The sequence below is a fragment of the Argopecten irradians genome, chromosome 2 (assembly GCF_041381155.1).
Source record: "Argopecten irradians isolate NY chromosome 2, Ai_NY, whole genome shotgun sequence".
NCBI classification, from domain to species: domain Eukaryota; kingdom Metazoa; phylum Mollusca; class Bivalvia; order Pectinida; family Pectinidae; genus Argopecten; species Argopecten irradians.
The window spans coordinates 64,317,151-64,344,295 of NC_091135.1; the positions used below are offsets into that span (position 1 = coordinate 64,317,151).

Here is a 27,145-nt window from a genome sequence, read left to right on the forward strand (position 1 = left end):
ATTCTTGTTATCTCTATTTCTCAGAAAGTACTGAATGGATCATTCTCTAAATTCATCTGTAGGTTCCACTAGGGCCCTAGTTGTGCATATTGCGTTTTTGGACTGATCGATCAGCAAGATGGCCACCGGGCAGCCATCCTGGATTTTGATAGTATGTTTTCGTTATTTCTCAGAGAGTACTGAAGAGATCGTTCTCAAATTTCATATGTATGTTCCCCTAGGGCCCTAGTTGTGTAGCCGACAGGTCGCCATCTTGGATTTTGATAGTTGAAGTTTGTTACCGCTATTTTTCAGAAAGTACTGAAGGGGTCCGTCTCAAATTTCATATCCACATTCCCCTAGAGCCTTAGTTTTGCATATTTCATTTTGGGACCGAACGGTGATCAAGATGGCTGACAGGCTGCTATCTTGAATATTTCAAATATGGCCACCATGGCTTCCATCTTGAAACTACTTTATGAATTTCTATGGATGCAATTTAGCTAGAACTTGTCCGAAATGATCCCGACACGTGCTTCCAGTAATGGTAAGGTCATCGACTAGTTATTTTTATAGCTAAATTACGTTGGTTAGACACAATGTAATGGCTCAATAGTGTCCTGCCCATTGTTGGAGTTCCTGGCAGGGTATTGACCAAGTTTTCCCCAGCTGAGTCAGAAATCCAAGATGGCCGCCATCTTGAAAATCATAAAATGTTTTCAGATTATCGATGCTAAAAATTGTATACATGTAAAGAGAGGGCAGCCCAAGAACTGTTGTTATTTTTATACACCTAAAAAGACATTGCCCTGTTTTTTCCAAATCCAAAATGCTGGCTAAATTCACTATCTTTAATAAAAAATTCTTTTCTTATTCATATGGCACCAAGGTTGCCAGGTGACTGTGTAAGCCCTTGAAAATCTTGTTACAAGCAAACACTGTTTTGGTTTCGGTAGCATACATGTTGATAAATATAAAAGATGAAAAACAATTAAGATTTCAGAATTTTATTTTTTAAAATTCTTTGCAGATCAATGAAATAATACACTGTAACGACTGTTTCTCTAATTTACCAATATTATCAGAGAAACATATACCGGTTTTATCTAAGATTGAACTGTTTATTTTCCTCCAAATTAGGCCAAACTAATCTGCAGTAATTAGTGAAATGTGAATTTCATCAACAGAACGATTTCCTCTCCTCGCATTTCTACAAAATTTGGAGGAAAACATAAATAAAACATACAATGCACACTGATAATACCAGCATTCTCATCCATGTAAGATTTGGTCACCTGTAAAAACTATCCTCATTAACATTTATACCTCTAATCTGGTTTCTAAATCAGATACCCCAACTCCAGGCTTGCTTCAAATACAGCTCTAAGGTACTAACACAATTCACTGTACATTTTAATGCTCCAAGCATTTGCATAATCTTTTTCATGAATGCATGTTCAATGCTTTTTGATGTAAAGAAATTGTTAATACATGTTCTACATAAAGTTACTGAAATTCACTTAGATTCAACACGACTCGTCCAATACAAATTTTTGCAAGTTTGATTTATATCTCTTTTGAATTTTCCCATGGGTTTAGCCTCCAAATTACATACATAATTCTTTGCAGTATTGAGCTGTTGATTAATTTGGTTAAGTGCTTAGTTAGATAAGTTAAAACAGGCACCACATGTCTGCAAATACACACAATGTATGATTATATCAGGTGTATTCATAGACAATGTGAATACTCAAGGTTACAGTCGACTACACATGCCCTATGCTAAAATTGCACAAATGCATCATCCACCACAATAATGACCAGATTGTGTGACATCATATTGATCAGACACAATGAATATATCTTTCACGTGTTCACAATATCCGTTCAGTTCAGTCTAGTATGATGAATTCACCTAAATGGAATAATGAAGCTTCATATACCGGGGGGAGTCAATATCAGAAAGTAACGCTGTGTTTATTAATGACCAATGAAGCCCCATCGACCACGAGTTATAGAAACACCACGAGTTATAGAAACCAAACCCTCTAATTTGGGTTTCTCTACAGATACAGAATGTCTTTGTTAGGGGACTGTGCAAAGGAAAAATATCTGATATAACATTCTTGTTCCAAGGAGAAAATCACACTACTGAAAATGATAGAAATATCGATACTGTGATTATAACCTTGGTATGAGGATGGGGAATGACTGTTCAAAATATGTTTGAGAGTGCCAAAAAACTATTGTATGGTAAACATGCTGATGTGTTGGGATTACTAAGAGCCAGTGTCCAGATAGTTTGATTCTCATGTACACAGCAGCTGTGTACAGTATGAAGGTTGCCTGCTACATAGGAACCAAAATATATGGACATCTCTGGTTCAATGGAAGCTGTCTGAACATCTAGTATATAAAGATAAATTATTTAGTACCTTCACACAAATATAATGTCAATGCAAATACATGTATGTTATATGTAACTCACTTTCAATCTTCAAAATCTAACATACAAAAACATGTTTCATGTTTTCTTGAAAAAATTACCATAAATATTTATTCACAGTATAAGGCTACAAACCCTTTTGACTATAAGAAACCTAAACAAAACAAACACTGTAGTAGTGTTATCCCTTCCAGCTTTCTAAAAAATTAACCTCACATTTCATTCCAACACTTTTGGCATATAAAGCACACATTCATTCACAAAGATTACAGTATCACATACAATATTAGGGAGTCTTCCAATCATACTTCCTACATACTATAGAATCTCCCATGACTGGTCAGTAGATAATAGGAATCTCCCATGACTGGTCAGTAGAGAATAGGAATCTCTTATGACTGGTCAGTAGAGAATAGGAATCTTTCATGACTGTGGTCAGTTTGTACAATTTAGATATGAAAAGGCAATATAAACCGGACAGATTAAATTCTACTTTCAGAACTTTGGAGCTGAATTTCAGATGTGCAATATAATCTGCATAGCTGTATTCTTTTGCTTTTCTTTTTCGTAAGATCAGATAAAGATATCTGATGTTGTCACAGATCCTTTATGTAAGAGAGACTTTGGGGTTTTTAAGAGAGCCTGTATAAGAATCTTTATTTTAATGAGATTGTGACATGACCCAATATGTCAGTCTTACACAGTTATCCAGCTATGATTGGCAAAATATTGATGATGAAACATCTCCCTTGTGCTTAAGACAAAATCCATCAACAATATCTATCAAAGAATTAATTGTTGTGAACATTGTCCATTTGGTATACACTGGTTATAATATCTAGTTGGTTAAAGACCATACCCGTCAGCTCAAACCTAGAACAAGGAGTGATAATTGGATTTCGAAAGAGGCAATTAAACAGCTTTGACAGCGTCACACTAACACCTGTAAAAAGGTTCCTAAACATCAGTTAGTCTGATTTGGCTATGTCAGTATTCTCACCATTCTAATTGGTAACTCTGAATGCATGTCCAAAAGGATTTTCTAGGAAGTGTCATCTGAATAAAAGAGACTGTTTACACTATCAAGTGCTTTCTGTATACATTACTGAACTGAGGCCTAAATAAACAAAGATAATGCTAAAGATACTTGCATTTTCAGCTGAACTAGGATTTGCTTTCTTGAGACAATAATGAAAATATAACATATTGATTAATACCAGTTTATACAAATAATACCACAATTTGTTTACTAAAACCTGTTACTGCTAATATTGTAACAAATATTCTGGTATATATTACACAATTGTTGTTCTAATTATTTGTATAAATTGAATCACATTACAATACATCATATACACGTCACTTATCAATAAATAAATGCCAATGAATGACCACGACCATGGAAGTTGGGAGACAAAATATGGTACTTTTTCACTGTTAAAGGTAAATAGATATGGTACGATTCAATCCACCATTCCCTTTTATATATACTAATAGCCCAGTGTAAGTGTTAAGACACCAAATACTGCCTGGATTACTCTGTTAGTACCCTAGCTTCTATATGATAACTGCTCACTTCCCTACAAGGAATATCATCACCAACACATTAATTCCCCACATGGCCTAGTACATAAATCGGAGCACTAAAAATTGCAAAATGTTTGTAATGTGTACCAAATACACTATAAATGTCAAGGAAATCTGAGCATTTCACTTGCATTTAAAAGTCAATATCACTAATAGCGGTACAAACAGTACACCCAGGTAACCTGATCGTCACAAATGTACCCAATATATAAAGTACATCACAATGGAACAGTCGGCCCACGTTCTGTAATAATATATCATACTGATTGGGCCCTCTTTGATACTATAATCTTCCATTTAACACATTCACTTGGTCACTTCACATACTGATCTGGTTGTGCCCACACAGACAGACCGACTAGCTGACAGATTTGATCTGACAGACAGGCAGGCAGGCATTCAGGCAGACAGACAGGCAGGCAATGTGACGTTTGCTGGCCCCCTAGGACTGGGCAGTTGCCGCAGCACTGTTGGGGAGGGGTGACATACTAGGGGTGACAGGAGAGCTTGACACTGCCACGGAGCTGTTCACAACGGGAGGAGCACCTGTTGGGGGCAGAAAGAAAGAAAAGTTCATGTCACTCAAAATGCTCCTCACATCTACTCAAGCTTAAATATTAGCACAAATGAAGTAAGATGTTGGAATGGTTAGGTGAGACTTTATCTTTAAAATCATTATCAACTATTAATGAATCGTTACTTTTTTTCCTTGGTTGTCAACACCAAACTGTCAAAGGATATCCCTTAAATACCATTCTGCCTGGTAGCATTTTAAGGGAGAACCTTGCTTCGGAAGTTGCATTTACCAAACAATCAATATTCCAAAATATTTCTGTAATGTTTTCCACTTTGTTCTAAAATAGACGTATGTTTATGCATTTTAGAAACTCATTATATTTACTTCATTTGTACAAGGATCATTCGCAAGCATTACTGAAGAGTAGATTTCCGATATATTGCAAGAAGTAAAATGATACTGTATAATAATTATAGACCAGGAGCATGTGCTATAAATATAAGGCATAGTTTGAAATAAAGTGGACTATGTTGACAGGCATTTATTATACCAACATCCTACATCTAATTGGAAACAGAAAAGTTTTCTTTATTGGCACCCCTGTGTAGCAAAAGGCAAGCAATCTAAATTAACCAAACGTTTGCTTTATTTTTTTTGCTTCAATTAAAATTTCAGTTGTTTTTTTTTCAAGATTTAAATATATTCTGCTTCAATACATTCTTTATATTTCTTTCTTTCGATTTCATCTTCATCTTTCTTTGTTTTTATATCGTTTTTTATCTTGCCAATACAAATTTTGATTGAAAATTGTTCCAATACAGACTGGACAAGTTTGCTTTCATCATTAGAAAATGCATTTCATGCAAAAGCCAATGCCAGATTCCAACACCATCATACTAGAGCAATGATGAACTTAAAGCTTTGTAGTGTTTTTTTTTAACTAAGATTATTTGTGTGATCAAAAATCTACTCTTACAGAGGCCAAGGCAAGAGAAGCACACAGGCTGCAAGCAGTTATATGGAAAATGGCATAAGCTTCTGTCTAAAGCAGTTAAGACACAGGTTTATAATTAGTGTGGTGTCCCTGATCAGTATAGTGTATGGTTGGGATATACACGCTTGTTTCAGATGTTGTTAACAGCATCGGACAGTTCCCCCCCCACACCATCACACAAAATGGAATGTTGTATGTGTTTACCTGAAGTACCAGATACTTTACATATGCACCTTTCTTTTGGCAATTGGGGTGGTTTTGGACTAGTTAACTGTTATGAATCTATATATTTGAAAAAAATAAATAATTGCATGCCTTCCTAAACTAAAGAAATTTTAAAGTATATGATTTTAGAAAGTGTCGCAATCAAAATCTGTCTCAATCTGGCGAAAACCTGAAAAGTTCAGTCTATAATATTTACGAATACAAGTGTCATTAATTGCTGAAGGGTATTCCCCCCCCCCCCCCACACATTGATATCTGAGAGTATGACCACCAAAAAACAATTATAGATTTAATTACCCTAATCATCTCATATTTACATTTCTTTAACAATACATTTGATGTCAAACCAATATATATTTTCACACATGGTTAACCAAGAAACGTTTTTTTATGTCTTTGAATACCAATTAATGGACACTACAAACCCATCAAGCGAGAATGCTGGGTGATGGGAAGGACTTCCACACAGATTAGAATGATAGGAGGGATATTTTGGCACACTATGGGAGGGACTAAAATTGGACATGAGTGGGCTTCACTAAATCATTCAAAATTATCAAATATAATAATACAAACAAATTTTCTTGTAAATAAGTGCATAGCAATTATCATTTTTGCATGATAAAATGGTCTATTTTCCTTTTGGTTCATTTTTGTTCATTTTTTCCAACATCAATAAAATTCCAAAAACTTTGATGAAGCTTATATTTGTGAGATAGCATTGTTGGATGAACAAGGTATATATGGTATTCTATGTTTACAATATTTTTTTTTCTCAAGATAATCAGCTATCAATTTTGATCAAATCACATTCAACCTTATCCCTTCTAGAACATGATTCCTTTTCAAACTACAATGAGTTTCCCCTTTGATGAGTTAATATTGATGATGTTGTCAAATAAAAGTCACAGAGAGACTAACTGTCCAGGGTCAGCCCTAGCTGCCTTTGCCGATAACTACCCCTGCATAGCTGTTTACGCCAGCAAATCGAGCCACCTTTCATAGTCACAAACTTGTGAGAAAGAAAGATCTAGCGAAACGACTTATTGGCAGTACCTCCTATTTGTCCAGCATTTGTGATTGGAGTTGGCGAACTGTGACCTGACATTGATGGTATCCTACCCTGTTCCTTGACTATAGGGTCTGAAAAACAAACATGGTCATCATTATACAGTTATCAAAACGTTTCAACAGACTCCATGGTTAGATTTCAAGTCTCACAGAGGGTACAAGCCCTGTTATTAAATGTTACGCTTCAATGATTATTATGAACAATTTTTGCCAGCAAGACAAAGCAAGGGGAACAATTGGATGTTCATGCTGTAGTTCAGTCTCCACACTTTTTGGGTTTTATTAATGGACTTTGCTATCTTCTCTTTCTCCTTATAAGGCAATGATAGTTAAGATAACATTAGGGTTTAATTCATTTGAAGCTTACAATTTTGGAAATATGTATACCATTTTGAAGAACCTAAATGAAAGAACCCCATGTTTAACAGAAAGCAATGTAAAGAGAAACAGAAATCTAACCAAAGAGCTTGTAGCAGTTAACAATAATCTTCAATTAAAACATATACCTGGTAATTAATTAATTTTTTAAATTCTATATTCATAATAGGAAGTGTCCTGTACTAAACTTTTAGCTAGAAAATCAAACAAACTAGTAAATGTCTTTAATAGAAGGAACCTTGAATTCATTCTTATACAGTTGAATGTTAATAAAGATATGCGGCAATGTAATTGAAATCAGATTATAATTAAAATTTTCCAATAAGACTGATTGGCAATATTTATTTGTCCTTAAAAATGTCAATTACAACTCAGTTGGATTAGTAGGTTTACAAGTATCGATGACATCCTTACAAAAATATGGGTGTTCCATTGCTTCTCTAGCTGTTAGTCTGTCTTGATGGTCGTATCGTAGTAGTTTGTCTAGATAATCCAGAGCTTCTGGGCTTACCAAGTGTTGATTTTCACTATGTACAAACCGTTCCCACCTTTTTCTTGAATGCCTTTTAAAAGAAAGATCACATAATACATATACAAACTGCATTGACACAGAAATTATTACTTCCATATGTACAGGAAATGAAATTATTTTTCATGATGAAAGTTTCCCTATTTTTTGTGCAATCAGAATTCGCCAAAATTTATAATGTGAAATAATAATTACACATACAGTTGAGCTGTGGCGACTGAAAATTGCAAAATCATATTGCTGTAAAAACTGTCTTGGGTGTGAAACCTAAACAAGCTGGTTTCTCGACAAGTAGTGCTCATACAATATTGGAGTTAATAAACCTAAATCAAATATAATCAAGCCAATATGATGCCCATTGTGACTGAAGTGAGTTATGTCCATAACCATAGTATACAATTTAAGAGACAGGTAGTGTTTCAAATAAATTCAAGTAAGATCTTTTAACTACAGTCCAATGATTTTCCAGTACCCTCTAAATATCAGGAACACTTACCTTCCTAAAATATCATTAAACCTAGGATCCAAATCAATCTGATATTTTTCTATGTAAGCATACAACTCATCTGTTCCCAACACTTTGGCTATCCGCACCAGCTGTAAAATAATTCATACACATGACATCATTATTATATTGAACTAGAATACTATATGACTAACCAACCTGGGTTCCACAAGCATATTCCCGTCAATAATGCAATATGCAAACTTAACTGTAATATATTTCAGGAATTTGATACATTATTATGTTTCCCCCTCATACCACAAACAGAGATGGGGATCCAGTGATGCTCACCTCTCATTCACCCAGACTTAATGCCTTAACAAATCTGCTTTATAATTTTATTAGATATTGCTCATCAGAAAAGGATAATTTAACCTTGACCTTTGAACTTATTACATTGACCCTTGATCTTGACCCCTATCATTCATTCCTTTGTTTTGTTGTGAACTACTTTTCTTACCAAATGTTTATCAGTTAACTACAAAACTCATTTTGAAATCCAAGCTGGCCACTGAGCAGCCATTTTGAATCTGGTCAGACCGAAAGGAAGCTCTAAAAGGCATTTCCACCAACTACTGCCATATCTAGCAAAGTGGTTGTTATGCATTGTAATGATATTATATCCAAATCAGTGCACAAGAACATGTATTAAAACACAAGTAATATTCACACCAGACTAAGGATTATAACCCACAACTTTTTTAAATTGTTTGGTTGAAACAGTCTTCTAAATTAATGTTAATTCAATGGGTTCAGCTGATGCAAATACTAACTTCTAAATTGATACCTATATATCCTTGACCAGATCAAAGGTGTTATTACCTGATCATAGTTGTCATGGCCATGAAAAAATGGTTCCTTCCTAAAAATCATGCTAGCAAACATACAACCAAGACTCCACATATCTAACGAGTAGTCATACATCTGCAACAAAAAAGACTCAATTTTAAATCAAGATCTAAGCGATTGAGAGTGCTGATTTAAATATATTTATCTGTAAAAAAGGGACACAACATATAATAACTTTGACACGTTCTCTGATCATATGAACAACACCAATTTTTCTAAGGTTTGATTCTTTCATAATGAAATTCCAGGGGTGAAAAAATGAAGAACACAGAATAATGTAGTAAAATTTCTCAATTCTCGATTAAAACTTACTATGACAAATATTCAAGTTTCAACAGATATTTTATCATTAGGAAACCAGGCAAGCTAGAATCTGAATTTATCCAATTACAAATTCAAAAGAAACTGGCCTAAAATTATTTTCACAGAATGAACAAAATTATACAAATGACAGTAAATAATCGGCACATCTAGAACACTTACCTGATAGTCGAGTAATAATTCGGGGCCTTTAAAATATCTAGAAGCTACTCTTACATTGTACTCCATGCCTGGATGATAAAACTCGGCCAAACCCCAGTCTATCAACCTCAACTGTAGCAAAAACACCAACATTCTTATTAATTAATGTTACAACTAAAATTTGAAGAAGTTTCATATTGATCTTGCTTTTGTTTTTTTAATTTTGACAGAAATATATATTTACAGCACAATCATTGTACTTCATTTTTTTTACACTAACCTAATGTACACAAGGGGTATTACAAAACATTGTTTGTTTGCCTAAACCCGATTGATCCAGTTGTTTTAGACAAACGCACAATTTACTGATTCTGATCAGCTAAATTTTTTTTAACATAATGCTTTTCACTCTAATAATCATTCCTAAATTGACACTTACTTTTCTGGTTTCATGATCTATCATGACATTGTGTGGCTTCACATCTCGGTGCATGATACCCATACTGTGACAGTAGTCCAGTGCCTACATTGAAGATACCATAGTTAGTATACAAAGACATTATATATTTATCTATTACATTTTTTTGCATTGAAATTTAAGGTTTTATGGTGAAAATACAAGTGATATTTTCACTGGAGTGAAACAGGATTTTTGCCAGCTATTTTGAGAAAAGGACCCTGAGCAAAAATTGGGATCTTTTCTCTTATTTTCAAAACTTTGACTACATCCTACACATAAAATTTGAGACAGATCATTTCAGAAGAAATAGCCGAAGTAAACTTCATTTATCAAAATCTAAAGATGGCGACCTGTCGGCCATCTTGTTCACAAAATGGTCCTAAAATGCAATATGCACATCTAGGCCCCTAGGGGAACATGCACATGAAATTCGAGACAGATCCCTTCAGTACCTTCTGAGATATAGCAGTAACAAACTTAAACAAACAAAATCCAAAATGGCAGCCGGGCGGTCATCTTGTTAACCAATCGGTCCAAGAATGCAATATGCATGGGTTGGGGGGGTTAGCCCCATCATTTGCACAACTTTGAATCCCCACCCTATAAGAATGCTGCTATTGCATTATGAGTGCTATCCCATGCTTAGTTTCAGAGAAGTCCTTTATATGGAAATGGTCAAATTGACCCCTTTTGACCATGCCCGTCAGGCCCCTGGGGGGTCAGCCCCATCATTTGTACAATTTTCAGTCAGTAACCCATAAGGATGCTACCAGTCAAATTTTGTTAAATTCCGACCAGCGGTTATGGAATTCAAAAAGAAGTAGATTGTTGACAGACAGACGCCATGGTATTGCATAAGCTCACCTTGGTCCTCCAGACCAGGTGAGCTAAAACTACCGTATTTTCCGGACAATAAACCGCACCTGTGTATAAGCCGCAGAGGCCTTTTTTACGATTTTTTCAGGTTTTTTACACGTATAAGACACACCGTTATATTAGCCGCACCCAAAAGTTAGGCCCATGTACCAACGTAACCATCTGTGTACATACGATCGATCTCTATTGAAGTAGGGGTAATGCTTATCGATCGTTTATAATCACGAAAATTGTCTGTAAACTTGTCCTGTAAATATATAACGAATAAAACTCACTATGATGTTAACATCTTTAGCAAAATGGACTTGGCCATGTTTCTGTTCCTTGTTTATTCTGCTATTACGTAAGCCTACTTTGTGTAAACAAACATGGCGACCGTAAGATTTCACGCTTACTCTCTCTCATATTTCAGCATGCCGGTTAAAGCTTTTTTCAGTATGCATATGATTTGATTTTAACTCTATTTTGATATATTTCGTGTATCTATTATATTGATGTGTAAAGGATTTACTGTATTATCAAGGCTTGCATCATTAACCTAAATCTGACTTCGATTAGAGTGTTCTCTGTCAATTTGCCATCCCATGATGCAATTCACCGAAGCCTTATTTTTGTAAACTTCCGGATATTATTTTCGCTACAGAGACCGATTAAATGATTTTAATATGACTGTGCGATGTTTTAACTCGGTATAATGTTCTAACTTACATGTGATTTACGTTTATAAAATTGATTGCTGATTATTTCATTATATCACGGCGACAGGATTTCAGGAAATTCCCCTGTTGACCGACATATGTGTAACACGTACGTGTGCAAGTTTGAGTTCATGCTTACTCTCGTTCATATTTCAGTACGCCGATAAAATACTTTCTTCAGTAACGTTATGCATAGGAATGGATTATATTTCTTTTTTGATATATTTTGTGTAATAAATATATATCTTGGTGTAAAGAGTTACTGTATCAATCGACTTTGTTTAGAGTGTTCTTCCACTGTTTGTTAACTAGGTATCCCATGATGCAATTCACCGAAGCCTTATTTTTGTAAACTTCCGGATTAAGACCTCGTGGTGTTTGCCACTGCAGAGATCGATAAAATGATGTTTTATAGACTGTTCAATGCTTATAACATCGCTAGAATGTTCTAAATAACATGTAAAACACGCGAATAAACTTGATTACTGATTATTTCATTGAAATCACAGCGACAGGATTCCGAGAAATACACATGTTGACAGAGTGTAACACGTGTGCAAGTTAGCAGTCATTCATGATCAGAAGATCGTTTTCTTGCTGTTTGCGGACATTTCTTGCACACACATAATATTTAAATAATATATTTAACTTATTGTTTGATATTTGATGATTTTTGACGTTTTAGTTATTATTTTCTTGGTAACAATCCTGCAGCAAATCGATAGCGAAATCAGTCCGCCATTGTGTTGTGACTGTAAACAACCACGCTTCAGTCGGCCGATTTTCCGTGAATTAAACAATTTTACGATTGAACATGTATCTGGTACGTTATTATTTTTTATCTTTATTATATTTTCATCACATATTATATCGTTTAAACACTTTTACAGTGATTTTTTTCGGTGTATAACTTTACTAAACCGCCATTGTGTTGTGAACACGTTTCTGTCGGCGGATTTCCTTGAATTAAACAATTTTACGAGTGAACATGCATCTGATACGTAATTATTTTCATCTTTAATATATTTTCATTGCATATTTGATCTTTTAAACACTTTTACAATGATTTGTTCGATGCATAACTTTACAAAATTGGCAAGTAAAACTTACGATTTTCACATGTGAATCACGACGTAATAATGCAAAAACGTGGTCAGATTTTCAGATTAGCCGCACTCCCGATTTTCAGGGAAAAAAGTCGCGGCTTATACTCCGGAAAATACGGTAATATGAAATACTTTATTATGCTTTTGGTGCATGCGCAATCAATACTTCATTCCATATAGCACATAGTGCCACAGATTTTTTCTGGATGCAATTAATTATTTTTAAAATTTTTGCCTTGAAGTAAAATAGGAAGCTTAAACTTTTCAATGGTGGTAATGGTGTTAAGTAAATTACTTTTGTAACTGAAGAACAAAAGGCCCAGCGGGCCTGTATCGCCCATCTGGTTTGTAATGCAAAGTCATGTACTGAATACAGGTTCATTGTTTCTTTTCTGAAGGAATTTGAATATTTACCTCTTATTTCCCTATTGGGCCCCGCCCCTCCTGCCCCTGGGGGATCAGAGCCAAAATTTATACAAGTTCTGTTCTCCTTCCCCCAAGGATGTTTGTGGCCAAATTTGGTTACAATCATGCAGAACTCTATGACTAGTAGCGATTTAAAGGAAATGTTGACGGACGGGCGGACGCCGCGCCATGACATACGCTCACCGGCCCTTCGGGCCAGGTGATCTAAAAATACTTATTCGTCTGCTCCTGTTTTTGATAGCGAAAAAATGACATTTTCAGCTGTGAAGCATCTTTTGATACAGGAAAACTTCTCTATATTCTTTCTGTCTTAGAGATGAAAATCAAAATACAGTCAACCCTTCTCTGAATTCAGATTTATCTAAGACACATCAAAACAACTCACCTTTAGCAATTCAAATAAGTAGAACCTAATGTCATAATCTGTGAAAGTTTGATACAATGTCTGGAAAAAAAGAACACAGTATTAACAATTTGTAAAAAAAATATTAAATAAATTATTGATTTAAGTGAATAACCTTTCATTTAAAACCATCATTGTACATGGAATTGAACTTTTTTCTCCCCCCCCCCTATTTGTTGCAATTGTAGACACATTATTGTTACTGACCTTAAAATCTGTGTTATTGACATGTTCAAATATCAAGGCTGGTGTTCTGGACTGGAATTAAAAGGGGAAAATTCATTAATGACAATATCAACAACGATCCAAAACAGACAACACCATTGCTGACTTGAAAACATAGAAATGCTTGTAACATAAATTGTAATGCTTGTAGCATTCTTGCCAATTCAAAAGAAATGCAGTGATTAGTATTAGTGATTAAAGGTGTGGATTTATTTCAAATGGGTGGAAATTTTATTGCAGAATATACATGTATGCTTTTAATGTTTCTATAAATAAGCATGAATGTGGGTGTGTGTAAGGGTGAGTGTGTGGGTGTGAGTGTGTGGGTGTGAGGATGTGTGGGTGTGTGTATGTGTGTTTTTATGTGTGCTCGCGAGTGATATGTGATTGTGAATACATATATATGTGTACCTGTATATTGTTTTATGTGACTGTGTACATTGTGTTGTAATGTAATTATGCAAAAAAAAAAAAAAAAAAAATAAAAAAAAAAAAAATAAATAAATAAGCATGTTCAATTTTTTAAAGATGACATGTTGGAGATCTGTCCATATTTCTGAGTCACAAAATCACACAGAAATTCTACTTGTCTCCATGTTGATATTTGCAAGTTAGATCACATCCAGCACACAAGTGACATTTGTGATGGACTTGCAAAATGTAAGTAATCATCCATATACTGGTATAGCACATAATTGAAAACATTAATTAAGTGTGCATTGCCTTGTTTAAATGCAATAAAGATTGAGTGATCATAAACTATCGAGATAAGCCAAGTTTGTGTTATGATATAGTATAATGTTGATGACATAATGGAATCTGTATCATTATATTTTATCATGGTATGATGTAGATGAACTAAACAGATGTGTTATTGATATAACATTACAATCGACACCTACATGAACAAATTTGTATGTTGGAGATCTGTCCATACTTCTGAGCCACAAAATCACACAGAAATTCTACTTGTCTTCACATTGCTATTTACAAGTTATATCACATCTGGCACACTAGTGACATTTGTGGTGGACTTGCAATAACCCAGTATTGTTTTATCTACTGGTTTATAGAGGTGTATCGATTCACTGATGTATTGCTTTGCCTAGAGGTGCAAATTCAAAATGAAACATTGAATTATCTCCCTTGGTCAACGTCAGCTGAATGTTTGTTAGTAACAAAATGGCAGAATCTCACGAGGAGCAAATAAAAGGTAGCAGACCACAGAAGAACAGCCTGGCCCTGGTGTATATTTTTTTTTTAAGTGGGGAGCCATTGTTTTGAACCATGCATACAAAATTAACAAGAGGCCCAGAGGGCCTGTATTGCTCACCTGGTTTGTAATGCCAAGTTATGTTCTGAATACAGGTTCATTGTTTCTTTTCTGAAGGAATTTGAATATTTACGTCTAAATTTCCTATTGGGTCCCACCCCTCCTGCCCCCATGGGGTCAGAGCCAAAATTTATACAAGTTCTGTTACCCTTCCCCCAAGGATGTTTGTGGCCAAATTTGGTCAATCCATGCAGAAAGCTAGGACAAGTAGCGATTTAAAGGATTTACCTCTATTTCCCCTATTGGGCCCCGCCTCTCCTGCCCCGGGAGGGTCAGAGCCGAAATTTATAAAGGTTCTGTTCCCCTTCCCCCAAGGATGTTTTTGGCTAAATTTGGTTACAATCCATGCAGAACTCTAGGACAAGTAGCGATTTATAGGATTTACCTCTATTTCCCATATTGGGCCCCGCCCCTCCTACCCCCGGGGGGTCAGAGCCAAAATTTATACAAGTTCTGTTCCCCTTCACCCAAGGATGTTTGTGGCCAAATTTGGTTAGATTCCATGCAGAACTCTAGGACAAGTAGCGATTTATCGGATTTACCTCTATTTCCCCTATTGGACTGCGCCCCTCCTACCCCCGTGGGGTCAGAGCCAAAATTTATACAAGTTCTGTTCCCCTTCCCCCAAGGATGTTAGTGGATAAATTTGGTTACAATCCGTGCAGAACTCTAGGACAAGTAGCGATTTATAGGATTTACCTCTATTTCCCCTATTGGGCCCCGCCCCTCCTGCCCCGGGGGGGTCAGAGCGGAAATTTATAAAAGTTCTGTTCGGCCAAATTTGGTTACATTCAATGCAGAACTCTAGGACAAGTAGCGATTTATAGGATTTACCTCTAGTTCCCCTATTGGACTGTGCCCCTCCTGCCTCCGGTGGGTCAGAGCCAAAATTTATACAAGTTCTGTTCCCCTTCACCCAAGGATGTTTGTGGCCAAATTTGGTTAGATTCCATGCAGAACTCTAGGACAAGTAGCGATTTATCGGATTTACCTCTATTTCCCCTATTGGGCCCCACCCCTCCTGCCCCCGGGGGGTCAAAGCCAAAATTTATACAAGTTCTGTTCCCCTTCCCCCAAGGATGTTAGTGAATAAATTTGGTTACAATCCGTGCAGAACTCTAGGACAAGTAGCGATTTATAGGATTTACCTCTATTTCCCCTATTGGGCCCCGCCCCTCCTGCCCCAGGGGGGTCAGAGCGGAAATTTATAAAAATTCTGTTCAGCCAAATTTGGTTACATTCCATGCAGAACTCTAGGACAAGTAGCGATTTATAGGATTTACCTCTATTTCCCCTATTGGACCGCGCCCCTCCTGCCCCCGGGGGGTCAGAGCCAAAATTTATACAAGTTCTGTTCCCCTTCACCCAAGGATGTTTGTGGCCAAATTTGGTTACAATCCATGTAGAACTCTAGGACAAGTAGCGATTTATAGGATTTACAACTATTACCCCTATTGGGCCCCGCCCCTCCTGCCCCTGGGGGTTCAGAGCCAAAATTTATACAAGTTCTGTTCCCCTTCCCCCAAGGATGTTTATGGCCAAATTTGGTTACAATCCATGCAGAACTCTAGGACAAGTAGCGATTTATAGGATTTACCTCTATTACCCCTATTGGGCCCCGCCCCTCCTGCCCCTGGGGGGTCAGAGCAAAAATTTATACAAGTTCTGTTCCCCTTCACCCAAGGATGTTTATGGCCAAATTTGGTCACAATCCATGCGGAACTCTATGACTAGTAGCGATTTAAATTAAATGTTGACGGACGGACGGACGACGGACGCCGCGCCATGACATAAGCTCACCTGGCACTAAAAATCAAATATATTCTGAAATTGGTACATCTGATATGGAGGGTTTGATTTAAGTTTCATTTTTTTTAAAAGAAACATAAATAAAATGGGTTAGAGATTACAATTTTGGGCTCCTCCGGAAGTGCGTCTTGACCGAAAATGTTAGCTTTACTTGAAGGAAAATCCATTGTGTGGGTTCAGACAAAAATATTGAATAATCAAGCAGTTCTAATACATATATGTAGATACCCTCTACCTACACACATATCTACTAACTTAAGTTGTTAGACAGCAATAATGAAGCAGTTAAACGTGTTGAAGATCTGTCCATATTTCTGAGCCACAAAATCACACAGAAATTCTACTTGTCTCCATTTGATATTTGCAAGTTAGATCACATCCGACACACAAGTGACATTTGTGGTGAACTTGCAAAAAAATATATAAGTAAATCACCCATATACAGAGGACTCCACTTATCAAATAAGTTATTTGAATATTTTGGTTATTTGTATAAAATTCTACGGTCCTGATTTTTTCCTTCTTTCTTTGCTTTACAACTCTGTGTATTTGAATCAACTTTTTATATGACCTCCAGTTATTCGAATAAAATATCTGAGAAATTCTTTTAAAAAAATGAATATTCCTCAATTTTGCAATGTATCTTCAGCGAAATTCGCCGTTATAAGTTTCAAGATATTTCGCTTTTACTAGAAATCAGTATGGTGACAGATTAACGCTGTTGTATGGCTTGTTATTTTATGCATGAATCTGAAAAGGTATTTGACGCTGATACAATTTGCATCAGCAGTGGTAGATTATTACTTTAGTATCATCACTGACTCAAACATCTAATTAAAGCACTTGCACTTTCAAATATTTTATTTATTAATGTAACGTACCTTAGTTCGCGATTGGTTGGAGAAACCATGCTTCCTTACAACAACCGCCATTCATGGGTAGTCTCGTTCAACCAGACTCTTGTTGACTAAGCCAGACATTTGCGTATCAAACGTCTCGTTGAACGAGACATAGAAGCATGTAAAGTCGATGTGCAATGACTACTGCAAGTTTTGTATGTAATATGGATACAAAAATTACTTCCTGAGTTGTTTCATTGCTGCTTGAATATACATCAATTTCTGATATATTATCAAGCTAGATCGCCGCATCGATCTACAATGCCAGAAGAATTCTCAAAATATATTTAGGCCCAGTTAATGCATCACCAGCTGCCATTTTTCGAATTCATACACGTGTCAAAACAACACTGCAAGTTGATCGGCCCTTTGAAGTTTAATTACGATTGTATGCTCATTTTGCCAGGGCATATGTACATAAATTTGTTCATTATTTAAGTTCAGAATTGATATGTAAATATTTAATCATGTTTAGTTATTGTATTTGGTGTCGATCGGCAGGCTTTTTCTCAAACAGGTGCACGTGTTGATCAAACGTGAACAAGAGTCTCAAATTGGAACAGTGTTTTGTTACTAAACAATTAAAATAGATTTATAACTTCGAAAATTATTACTTCAGGGGTGTAAAAATTTATTTCAAACCACTAGCCCAGGGCTAGTAGACACCAAAATTTCACTAGCCCGGCCTAAATATCTACTAGCCCAGCTAAAAAAAAAATGAAAAAATTTATAATATTGAAATTCAAATATTTTTAATTGAGTGGTTTTTATTTATTTATTATTTGCATCTACTCTTTTTTTTTAATTCAAATAAACATTAAGATAATCTTTAATCTGTGTTATTTTTAGAACACAATTTTAAGATATTTTTTTAATCCTGAAACCGGATTCTGGATTCCTGACCTTTGACCCGGATATTAGAATAACCATAACAAATACTGTATTTCATCGCAAATAAGACCCCTCCCGCAAATAAGACCCCCCACCTATTTTGACACATTTTCAGACTTAGGGGGGTGTCTGCAATTAAGACCCCCCACCTATTTTTCAGTTTACTGGATGATGGATTTGAGCAATGGAGTAATTAAAAATATCACCAAAATGACATTGTATCGGAACTTCTTTTTGTTTGTTTTATCGGCATAGAAAAATCACGTAGTAAATAACTGTTTGTGTGCTTGTTATTTTTGTCATTTAATTCAAGTTAATTCACGGGTGATTTAATTTAATTATCAATAACTACGAATTGTGTGAGTGCTCATATTTAATTGGATTTTATTTTTAACAAAATATGCCGATATTTGTTTCCATGAACACTTCATATCGGCATGGTTAACACATTTTAGTGTTCGTACGGCTTGTCATTTTTTACATGAATCGGTAAAGATATTCGTCATTAATGCAGATAATTTCTGCAGTCGTGGATTCTAATTCAATACAATCGTTACCTAAAACATCTACTTAACGCATTTACAGTTTCAAATATGTTTATTTGTGAACGTAACGTACCTGTAGTTCACGATCAGTTGGAGAAACCATGCTTTCCGTTCCGGCCGCCATGTTTTGTTTACGCAGTCAGTATAATATGATTAGCCGCAAAGTTTCGTATTTTACTCTGGATACAAAAATACTTGCTACGATGTTTTAATGCAGTTAATACTTGGACTAATATCTGAAATATTACCATACTATCGTCGTATCAATAGCAATACCGATCAAATTCCCAAACACGACCCGGTGTGAAAATGTGAAAGTATGGCTTCAACCCGACGCCATTTTCCTACACATGTGTGTACGATGTTACAAACAACTGCATCAGTGCATGTCGGCACGTTGAAGTTAAATCACGATCGTTTGCTCACTTGGCTGTGACAAATGTACGTAAATTCTTCTGTTTATGAAAGAATTTGATATGTAAACGTTTGCAGTGAAGTTTAAATAGGCCTGAGTCTGAACTGCAATCGTCCTTCCGATTCACGCAATTGATTCACGTGTTTACTAAGAGGGAGATGTAGTTTTGTGATCGTAAACAATAACCGAATTTGAATATTTCGAAATAACTACACGATTAATAAAACTTCTGGATTAAAATAATATTGCTTATGATGTGTTTAGCGTTTCTTCGTTTTGATTCAGTGGTGAATATCGAAACACTTGCAAAAGTGTGTTGTAAAAACATAGTCCGTTTCCCATTCAGACTTACAACTTAATTAACTGCCTTGGTATTGTTTATATTTTAATATGATTTAATTTTACTCATTATTATCAATACTTGAACATCTTTTTATTACCCATCTGTCATACGACTGTTACAACAATGACAAGACATTAAAAAATCCAAGATGGCGACCTCATAGATCGATGTTATCAGGCGGGTTGTCCGCAAATAAGACCCCCCACCACTTTTGACCTTTATTTCTTCTCTGGATGGGGGGTCTTATTTGCGGTGAAATACGGTATGGCTGCCTGCTGCAGGCATGGCTTTGCTGCCGACTTTTCGAGGAATAGATTCCAGTTCTTTAACATCATTTTTGTAACTATTAAAATTTACTGATCTGATAGCTGAGATGACTTATTTGATGGTTTGTATATTATTTTTCTAGAACTTGTATTGCAAATTACGTCACTTTCACATGAAATGCTATGCATCACTATTCACTGTGGTGATCGGGAGGTCTACTGTACCTGTCTACAGTCGTCAATAAATTAGACAACATGACTCCAGATTAAGATTTAAAGTTAGATACGAATATTACATAGAATTGCAATGTTTTAAAGTGTTATTATGACTTAATTTTGATGTTTTTCGTTTTGAAATATCTTTGAAAAAAGTCACTAGCCCCGGGCTAGTACGGCTAAAAATTCCACTAGCCCAAGCTGAAAATTTGGTAGCCCCGGGCGTCGGGCTACTGGATTTTTACACCCCTGTACTTGTTGTTCATTTTAAGTGTAAACAATTTACGTATTGATCAAATGAAGGAAACGATATTGCCTGTTCACATGCATATGTATATATGTAGGGGGTCAAACGGAGGTGCAAAATGCCATCAACGCCTATTCCAATTCTCCGGTTATTCGAATATTTTCTTCTAGAAAATGCCCTATTCAAATAAGCGGAATCCTCTGTACCAGTATAGAATATAATTATAATTAAAGTGTATATCTTATTGAGTAAACTAGTAATCTGTTGTTTCAATGAGGATTAAAGACAGTAGAGTTTGAGTAGTCATCAGCTATCAAAATAAACTGTGCTATGATATATGATGTTGTTGTATGATTGATGACATAGCATAATCTGTATCATTAAAATATAATCCTTAGTCGAACCAAACAGATTTATTCTAGTCATTCCTGACATAACATTACAGTTGACACCTACGTAAGAACACATACAGAGTTGTATGTAGGAGATCTGTCCATATTTCTGAGCCACAAAATAACACGGAATTTCTACTTGTCTCCTTGTTGATATTTGCAAGTTAGATCTCATACGACACACAAGTGACATTTGTGGTGGACTAGGAAACATCTATCAAAACTTTTCAATGTTTGCTTGTAGTTGAATTTATAATTGAATTTAGTTTGAGAAATTGAACACTTAGAAATGAAGATTATCTTACATTGGCCTATCTGAAGTGATGATGAATTCAACTTACTAAATATGTGGCATTGGTAAAATGTCTTGTTTCAACTCCTCATATATGCTTTCTAAATTCCGCAATATATTAATTTTTTCAATCAGTACATGTGAAATTAATATGAGGATTTTGGGATCCCAAAACGATGCGAGTGAAGTACGATTTACCATCGATTAGTCCCACCTTCCTAATATTATGACGTCACAATCACCAGATGGTGGGACAAATCGACAGTAAATTGTACTTTACTCACATCGTTTTTGGTTTTCGAAACCCCCATATTCACCATCAATCAATGGAATATCAGGAACAAAGACAAATCTAATGATACAGTAATACGATTTATCCGCTACTTTTCACAACAAATTAATATCAGGATATCGAACAAAACTGATACAAATCTTAAAGATGCTCCACCGCCGACATATAGTATTTTTTCACTATCAAAAACAGGAGCAGACGATTAAGTATTTTTCTTCAGTTACAAAAGTTAGGTACTTTACACCATTACCAATATTGAAAAATTTTAAGGTTCTAATTTTACTTCAAGTTAAAAATATGAAAAATAATTAATTGCATCCCGAAAAAATTCCGTGGCACTATATCCTATATGGAATGAAGTACTAATTGAGCATGCACCAAAGGCAAAATAAATCATTTAATATTATTTTTTGTGTTAATTAGACAAATATATACACGATAAAACACCAATTATTGTTCAAATAATGATTATCATTTATGCTCTGTCGACGGTGTAGCATCTTTAAAGCTATCTGCCATTAAGGCCTGCACTTTTTTTCATATGCTGCAGCTGGTATATATAAAACAGAAAACAAATACTGTTGTATATGTGTACATGTGGGAGATCTGTCCATATTTCTGAGTCACAAAATCACACAGAAATTCTACTTGTCTCCCATGTTAATATTTGCAAGTTAGATCACATCCGACACATGCATGCGCCCTTTGTGGTGGACTTGCAATGCATCTTAATATAAGTTTTGCTGTATTTTATCACTAGGGAGTTGTCATACTCACCACAGGGTCTTTAACTATAGCCAGAAGAGAAATGACATTTGTGCCACCTCGTAGATTTTCAAGAATCTTTATTTCTCTTTTGATCTTCTTCTTTTTTACAGGCTGTAACAAAATTGATCACATATGAAAACTTTGTTGAAAAATCATTTTAAATCAATGCAATCTATTTCTATCGTTTTAAAGTAAAAGCACTTTTTTTGTGGCCATTTTTACTAGGGCTGAAACGATTAGTAATTTTTGTATTCGATTATTCGGTCACATGTAATTGATTAATAATCGATTAATCGTTTGAATTGAAGGCAACTATATTTTTTCACTACTGACTACTGAAAACGTCCGCCATGTTTTGTTATCAACTAATAATAACACCTACCGTATAATATGACAGAGGACATGCCTTATATAATATAAGCTTAAGCAACAAACGTATTTTATCCCAAATAAGCTCTGAATTCCGTTCCTGTATCGTCTTCCGTAACATCGTTTAAATCAAGTCTGCTAACCCGCTGTTCTGACGTGACCTTCACACGTACGACTAATCAACCAAATTTGGATCGCCACGAAGTGACATGACCAAATTTTCGTCAATGAACTTTTTTATTTCCGCGATAAAAAAAATAAAATAAATCAACAACTCTTATATTCAATTAGAATATGAACAAAAACAATCTTTTTATATGATAAACACATGCAATAGTAAAATTTAAATGTTCAAGATTACTGCTCCTTCCGCTCCCGAGCGTCCTGGCGGCGATTAGGCCTCCGTGACGTAACAACATGGAGTCGATCGCTAGTGAAAATTGGCGAACAGCGTGTTGCAAGCTTTCTCATGACATCCACTTTTTCATTGATTAATGACTTTAACTTCCACAGAGACGTAATTTAACAAGTATTTCTCACATCATATATGCTTTGTTGAGTTCAAAACATGTACATAAAGAGATGAAACTCCAGTCGGAATGACTTACTCAGAAATCCATGATCTGTCAACGTGTTTAGTCAGCTTACAATGCACTGGCTATGCATGTTACGATTAACGATTAATAAAATCTTTAATCGATTATCAGCAATTAGCTTCATTAATCTAATCGCCTCCGATTATTCGACTAATCGTTTCAGCCCTAATTTTTACAGACTGTTACAAAATTGATCTCAAAAGAAAATTTTCATTTACATCATTTCAAATCAATGTAGTCAGTCTATTTTTATTTTTTTGATGTGATCTACAATGTCAAAACTATAAGTTTCAAACGTTACTTGTTAATTTATTCAAGATTAAACACTCAGCCACCTCCACCCCAATAACAAAGGTTTGTTTTATGCTCTTTATCAAAGTGTGTTCACACGGTATTTGCTATTGGACAACCAGAAGTCAAAGACAAATCAGTAATTTTTAAGCCACCTTGGACCCAATATCAAAGGAACAGGCAGCCTGTGTTTTAAAGCAAAATTATGTATACCTTTAGAATTTTAATGACACACTTCTCATTGTTTGTAATATTCACAGCTTCAAACACTTCACTGTATTTTCCTCTGCCAAGTTTCCTCACAATTTGGTAGTCATCTTGTTGCCTGAAAAGTATATAAAAGATGTCTGTCACATTTGTTTTTCCATGCAATATCAATTTTTTTCATGCAATATCAATTGTCATGATTTATATCATAGATTCATTTTATTCATTTATTTATTACAACTTGCCATGTACTTTGATGTAGTATATATATAATAATTATTTTTAATGTTCATTCACAAGCAGTCCACAAATATTCCGCTTATCTTAAACTTTTACATGCAATGAAAACTCTCATGTCATGTATATTTAGCCTATTTAATTTATCTTGAACAGTTTTTCTCTAAACATCAATTTTACACCATGTGTATCATTTCAGTGTTTGTCACCAAATTCAATTAAAAAATTATTTCCATGTATCTTCTGCATCTGTACAATATGTGATAATGTCTCTCATTGGGCCTAACGGTAGCCTAATTGGACATTGTTTGAAAACATACTCCCACATGGATCTTATCGTGTATGGAAACGAAACCGTTATGGGAGTAAACCGTTCACCGGTATCAGCATAAGTACAGCTAGCAGTCATACAAAAATAATCGGCTATTTTAAGAGTTTATGATATCTTAACTTTGTAGAACAGCATTTTTCCATATCGCGTTGTCTACTGACGTACACCCAATGGATGTCTACAAGGGGCGCCCATGGGGGCATGCAACACAAAAATGTTTCGTTTCAGTACAAGACAACCATGCAAGTGAATGCTTTATAACTTAGATATTTGTTAATTTTCAACCGTATGGTCACTTACCCCCACTCCACTACATGAGACTCGTAGTCCCAGTACTCTCTTTGTCTGTGGATATTCACATCAGCATACACTCGTGCTCGACTTTGCGCCGGCATTTTTGCAAATTTTCGTATCGACTGGCCTAAATGACTAATTTCCCTAAAGTACTTGCTGAATGTACGAAAAATGGCTGTTTCTTGGACGGAACAATCAACAAGAAAGTTTAGTGTTTACTTCACAACAAACACTAAACATATGCGAGGAACCCGAGACAGCACCCTCCCGGTTCCCGTAAAACTGGAAACTCTCGTTAGTTGTACCATGTAAAATGTTGGTTCGTTTCCCATATAGACCTACATTGAGAAAATTGCTATTAACACTATCTCAAACTTCAATAATTAATGAGTCTATCGGTGCCAAGTACACCACCGCAGTGACCGTTTCAAAGGAGGTCGACACCGATGAATTTCCTTTTTAGTCCGTATTCCATTCTCTCGAGTCAAAATGGCTGCCAAGGATGACCCGCGAAGGTGCAGGAACGAGGCTTACCTACCTCGTGTATTTAGGAGTTATTTCCCTTGGAAAGAATAGGATGGTTTCACGTGTTGTCAGACCGCAACCCACAGATATAAAACTCTGGCTAATCTAGGCCTATTACAAATTAGATCATATATTTACGAGATCAAATCATCACTCAGAATCAAAAGTGATTTTATGATTTCCTTAGCTTTAAAATATTTTTAAGATTTCATCTCAATATCAAAATATTTTGAATTGAAATTTGAAAAAAAAAATTAATTAATATCAAGGACGTATATGAGAAGGATAAGTCACACTGGGTTTTGGAGAAGTCCAAGGCAGGCGCTTTTGTGTTTGTGCACTGACCGTGACGTTGGGCGACGACTGATTTTCCTTTGATATCCGCCGACGCAGCCTTTGATGTAGCTTGCGGGTGCGAGGGTTACCGTCTTACTTTTTGAAGCGGGGCCGTCATTTCATGAGCTGTCGATCTTTTTTTCACGAAAATTTAAGACATATCCTCTAAATATTCCGTCTTTAAAGCAAGTAATATACGTCGTGAAATTTAATAAACTTTACAATGGTGTTTCGTTTGACATAAGACAAGTATTTGTTGAGAAAAACAGTTTTTATTCCCGGTTCATAGGCGTCTCGCGAGGTGTTTAGTAATGTAAAGAGACAGTTACGAATCCTTCTCACTTATAAATCCTTGGTCGATTGCTAGCGATTTGCTGTACGTGTCTTTCCGAACTTTTTCATCATATTAGATAGACATACCAGTTGTGTGTATATCATATTAAGACACATTTAATTAATGACACTATGCAATTTAAATTAATTTAATTTGAAATCACGTATAATGAATACAAAATAACAATAAATGAGAAGTCAGAATTTTCTTGTATTAAACTTTTTTTCTCATACAGATTTTTGGAAAAAGGTGTTCATACCATAAAAGAAAATGGAAGAAAAAACATATGTCCGTGTGCTCGTTTTTCAGCTATTGTCACTCAAAGATACCAAAATGACAAAATAGTGGATTTTATTGGAATTTAGCCGTTTTGACCACATACACTAGAATTTAAAGCCATAATTCCCTAATGAGGTGTTTGATATGTATGGATGTTTGTAGAATTTATTTTCAAGTAGTCTTCATTAAAGATGCTCCACCGCTGACAAATGGTATATTTTCACTATCAAAAACAGGAGCAGGCGATTTAGTATTTTTCTTCAGTAACAAAAGTTACTTACTTTACACCATTATAACCTTTGAAAAGTTTGAGCTTCTAATTTTACTTCAAGTTAAAATTACAAAAAAATAATTAATTGCATCCCGAAAAAATTCCGCGGCACTATATCCTATATGGAATGAAGTACTGATTGCGCATGCACCAAAAGCAAAATGCATTATTTTATATTACTTTTTCTGTTAATTAGACATATATATACACTATTAAATACCCATTACTGTTCAAGTGATGAATATCATTTATGCTCTGTCGGCGGTGGAGCATCTTTAAAGATATACCAGTTATGATTAATAAGTGTCATATTATTTCTCAAAATAACAACATATGCTACCCCTACCCCTTAATTTTGAGCTCCAAAATGCACTATTTTCAGCCATTTTTGTCAAATTTAACCCTTTATAGAAAAAGTTCTGGTATTAAACTTTTGTCAATAGTTTGCATATCAATAGGGAAAGGGTTGTTCTTTCTAAATCAGGCAGAAAAATGGGGGGTCCGTGTGCTTACTTTTTTGCCCCATTTAAATATTGGTTATTTTTCAGTATTTTAGAGTTAAAAATAAAAGTGCTCAAATTACCAATAATGTAGAAATAAAGTAACAAAAGTGTATCATTTCACACATTAA

At 35.3% G+C, this 27,145-nt stretch overlaps 1 protein-coding gene across 1 annotated transcript; it reads right to left on the reverse strand.

Annotated features, from left to right (window-relative positions):
• Window positions 1–970: 970 nt before the first annotated feature.
• LOC138316214 (casein kinase II subunit alpha) lies at window positions 971–25,293 on the reverse strand. The gene is made up of 12 exons (XM_069257801.1): window positions 24,776–25,293; window positions 23,914–24,025; window positions 22,454–22,555; window positions 13,719–13,769; window positions 13,494–13,553; window positions 9,982–10,065; window positions 9,564–9,674; window positions 9,054–9,155; window positions 8,223–8,323; window positions 7,612–7,760; window positions 6,805–6,891; window positions 971–4,558 (listed from the first exon to the last, which is right to left on the reverse strand). Exons 1-12 carry the CDS (start codon window positions 24,868–24,870, stop codon window positions 4,455–4,457), a joined length of 1,158 nt encoding a protein of 385 aa, XP_069113902.1. The 5' UTR covers window positions 24,871–25,293; the 3' UTR covers window positions 971–4,454.
• Window positions 25,294–27,145: the final 1,852 nt, after the last annotated feature.

Coding starts and splice junctions, on each gene's coding strand:
- LOC138316214 (XM_069257801.1), bottom strand. CDS start 24,870: ATGCCGGCGCAAAGTCGAGCACGAGTGTATGCTGATGTGAATATCCAC. Junction 7,761..8,222: donor TTTAATGATATTTTAGGAAG/GTAAGTGTTCCT, acceptor TTCTTTTAAAAG/GCATTCAAGAAAAAGGTGGG. Junction 4,559..6,804: donor AAATGCTGGACAAATAGGAG/GTACTGCCAATA, acceptor TGCCCCCAACAG/GTGCTCCTCCCGTTGTGAAC.